At 54.7% G+C, this 3,113-nt stretch overlaps 1 protein-coding gene across 1 annotated transcript; it reads right to left on the reverse strand.

The window, feature by feature from the left end:
* Nucleotides 1–2,068: 2,068 nt before the first annotated feature.
* Nucleotides 2,069–2,803, reverse strand: NEUROG1 (neurogenin 1). The gene has a single exon (XM_060146253.1). It carries the CDS (start codon nt 2,801–2,803, stop codon nt 2,069–2,071), a length of 735 nt encoding a protein of 244 aa, XP_060002236.1.
* Nucleotides 2,804–3,113: the final 310 nt, after the last annotated feature.

Here is a 3,113-nt window from a genome sequence, read left to right on the forward strand (position 1 = left end):
TTTTAGCAGAAGCAACTCAGTTCTGAGCCCTCATAACTTCCGAAGATTTCTTGGAAGACTCTTTGTCTCTGCTCTGAGGGCAGTTAGAGAAAGCATCCAACTTTTCAGAACCTTCTGAAAAGGAGCCTTTTTATATGAAAGAGGGCTCCTTGACCATAGCTGGACTTAGCAATGACTGCTGGGGACCCAGCATCTGACTCTGTGGATCCAACTCATCAGGACATGTGTGTGAGGAGGGAAACATTTCCACAAGGGAAAAATGCTATTAGTGGCCTTACTTTTGGCCTCTGCTTCTATTCACCTCCTAAACCGATATGATTTCTCTAACGCTATAGCATACTATTTTCCTGAACCCATTTCTACCTCTTCCTTGTAAATAATTATATTCATGAAAAAGGGAAACCAATGAAAAAAAAATTGGTCTTAATGTGGGGTAACTTATGAGCTGGGGGAACAGGCAGCCACTGCATTTTAGGAACTATCTCTTGTAATTATCCACATTCGGAGATTTAAAACAAAAGCCGCTACTGGTCTGTGCTGTTAGCTAATTGTCAGACAACAGACAAACGCACCACGGCCAGAAAAATCCCCACTGAGTTTGGGCGGCTGATTTCTCTGGCAGCAAATGAAAGCTTTGGCTGTTGCCCCTGGCTAGCTGAACAAGCCAGGACTGAGTCCACCGCGTGCCCCCCTCTGCGGACACTGCAGGCACAGCGTGTGTTGGGTGGGGGGAGGGAGAGGTGAGGACACCCTCACAATTTTAGGCAGCTGCATGCCCATCCAGGGACACCACACCGGCATAATTCATCCCAGTCCTCCCAGCCAGGGTGATCCCAGCCTCAATGAACAAGTTTGGAGGCATTGTTTACAAATCAATTTCCCCCTCTAAATACGCTGTTGTAAGAGTGGACCCTTCTGCTTGCCCAGCCTGGGCCCACCTGTCACTGGGACTTCCTAGCCAGTGGTCATACTGTATTGATCTTTTTAATCCCCTCTCTTTGAAACACAGAGCCAGCTGATGTGGAGCTCCTCAAAAGAAAGACTCTCCCACCGCCCCTACCTCTACAGGTAGCTGCAGATCGGGGCTAATTCCCCACTAAAAAGTCTTAATTGGCTTATGGGGAGCTGAAAGATCTCTCTTGTGTTTACAAAGCGAAAGGAAATGATGGGTCTCAAATGCCCTAGTCTCTCTGTATCCATATCTTGGTGGAAATCAGGTGCATTTTATTTTTAATTGTTTTGAGATAGGACTGGAGTTTTGAAGGTGGGTGGGGATACTGTTTCACTTTCGTGGTTGAACAGCGAGTGGAAGGGAAGAAAAATCCCAGAGACACCAACATCAGGCAAGACACTTGGTGACTTATTTTCTTTTTTATTTATTTTTTATTTACACGAAATATCTGCAGTACAAAAATGTAAACTTTGATAGCTCATAATAATAGAATAAACTCTTTATGTACAAAAATACATTTTCATATGAATGAAGCATCTTGAATAAATTAAAGTACTCTCCAGCCCAGTGCCTGAATAGCTACGCAAGAGTCTCGGGTTCTTCCTAGAGCAAGCCTGCAGTGGTGGGGGTCAGGATCCATAATGCATGAAGCCCACTCCTTGTCTCTCCTTTTTAAGCCTTTTCATTGTATTGTCAGCCGGCTCAAACCGAATTTTCATGCTCGTTTTTCTTCATTAGAGTTCTACAAATTGTAAAATTGACTTTTCACCTCGTCTTCAGGGACTGATCTGTCCCTTTTCTAAATCACACTGAAGTGGTGGCTGGGGTCAGCTCTGAGCCAGCCACAAAGGAGGTTTTGTGGTGTTCAGAAAGTGCAAAAGGAAAGGCCGTCTAGGGGCGGGCAGGAGGGGCCCGGGGCTGAGGGCTGGAGAAACAGACTAAGGGGCAGCCACTGGGAGGGTGCAGCGACCTAACAAGCGGCTCAGGTATCCCCTACCCCTTTAAAGCTCCCGTTTCTTCCTCTGCCTGGACCTGGGGTCCCAAGGCCACAACTGGGCCCCTACCTACTGTCCGTCGCCTGGGGGAGGGGGACGGTAACGGTATTCAAAAGGGGCCCTAGTGGTAAGGGATGAAACAGGGCGTCGTGTGGAGCAAGTCTTTGGGCAGGCCCGGGAAGGAAAAAAGGGGGTCGCCAGGGCCATAGGTGAAGTCTTCGGAGGCGGCGGGGCTACTGGGGTCAGAGAGTGGCGAGGCGGCAGCGGCGCAGGGGGAGGCGGCGGCCCCGGACCCCCAGGACTCCGCGTCGCTGGCGGGGCTCGGGGGCCCGGGGAGGCAGGGGGCACACTGCGGCGGCAGGAGGCGCTCTCGGGCACCGCCCCCGGGCAGCCCCTGGTCGGCCAGGCGCAGAGTCTCGGCCAAAGCCCAGATGTAGTTGTAGGCGAAGCGCAGCGTCTCGATCTTGGTGAGCTTGGTGTCGTCGGGGAAGGAGGGCAGCACGCTGCGCAGCGCGTCCAGCGCCGCGTTCAAGTTGTGCATGCGGTTGCGCTCGCGGTCGTTGGCCTTGACGCGTCGGCTCCTGCGCAGCGAGTGCAGCAGCGCCTCGGAGCGCACCCGCGCGCGGCCCCTGCGCCGACGCCGCTCCTGCTCGTCGTCCTGCGCACGAGGAGTGTCCGACGCCCCGGGAATCCCGGGTGAGCCCTTGCGGGCCGTCATGGGCGGCCCCGAGGCGGACGTGGGCTGTTGGAGCCTGGCACAGTCCTCCTCGTCGGTGAGGAAGCCGGACAGGTCGCTGGTGCTGCTGCTGCTGGCGCAGTCGAGGTCCGAGAGGCAGGTCTCCAGAGGGGCTGGCATCGTGAAGTTGTGCAGGACCGATGGACAGCTAAGAGGGCGCTTAGAGGGCAGGAGTCCGGGCTGAGGGCAGGGCCGTCGGGGCGCACTTACGTTCCGGATGGCCCGGGTCTACTCTGTGCCGGCTGCGGGCGCCAAGGGCTGGAAGGGCGCAGGGGCGCACCGGGAACTTGGCCTCAACTCCTCGCCTCGCCTGCAGGGGCCACGCTCCCGCCGGTCTCCCGAGTGATCTCGCCGGCGATCAGATCAGCTCGTGTGAGTACCGAGTGTGGCACACGACCGGCCTCAGGACCCCTTAAGTACTCGGCGCAAC

This window comes from Lagenorhynchus albirostris, chromosome 3 (assembly GCF_949774975.1).
Source record: "Lagenorhynchus albirostris chromosome 3, mLagAlb1.1, whole genome shotgun sequence".
NCBI classification, from domain to species: domain Eukaryota; kingdom Metazoa; phylum Chordata; class Mammalia; order Artiodactyla; family Delphinidae; genus Lagenorhynchus; species Lagenorhynchus albirostris.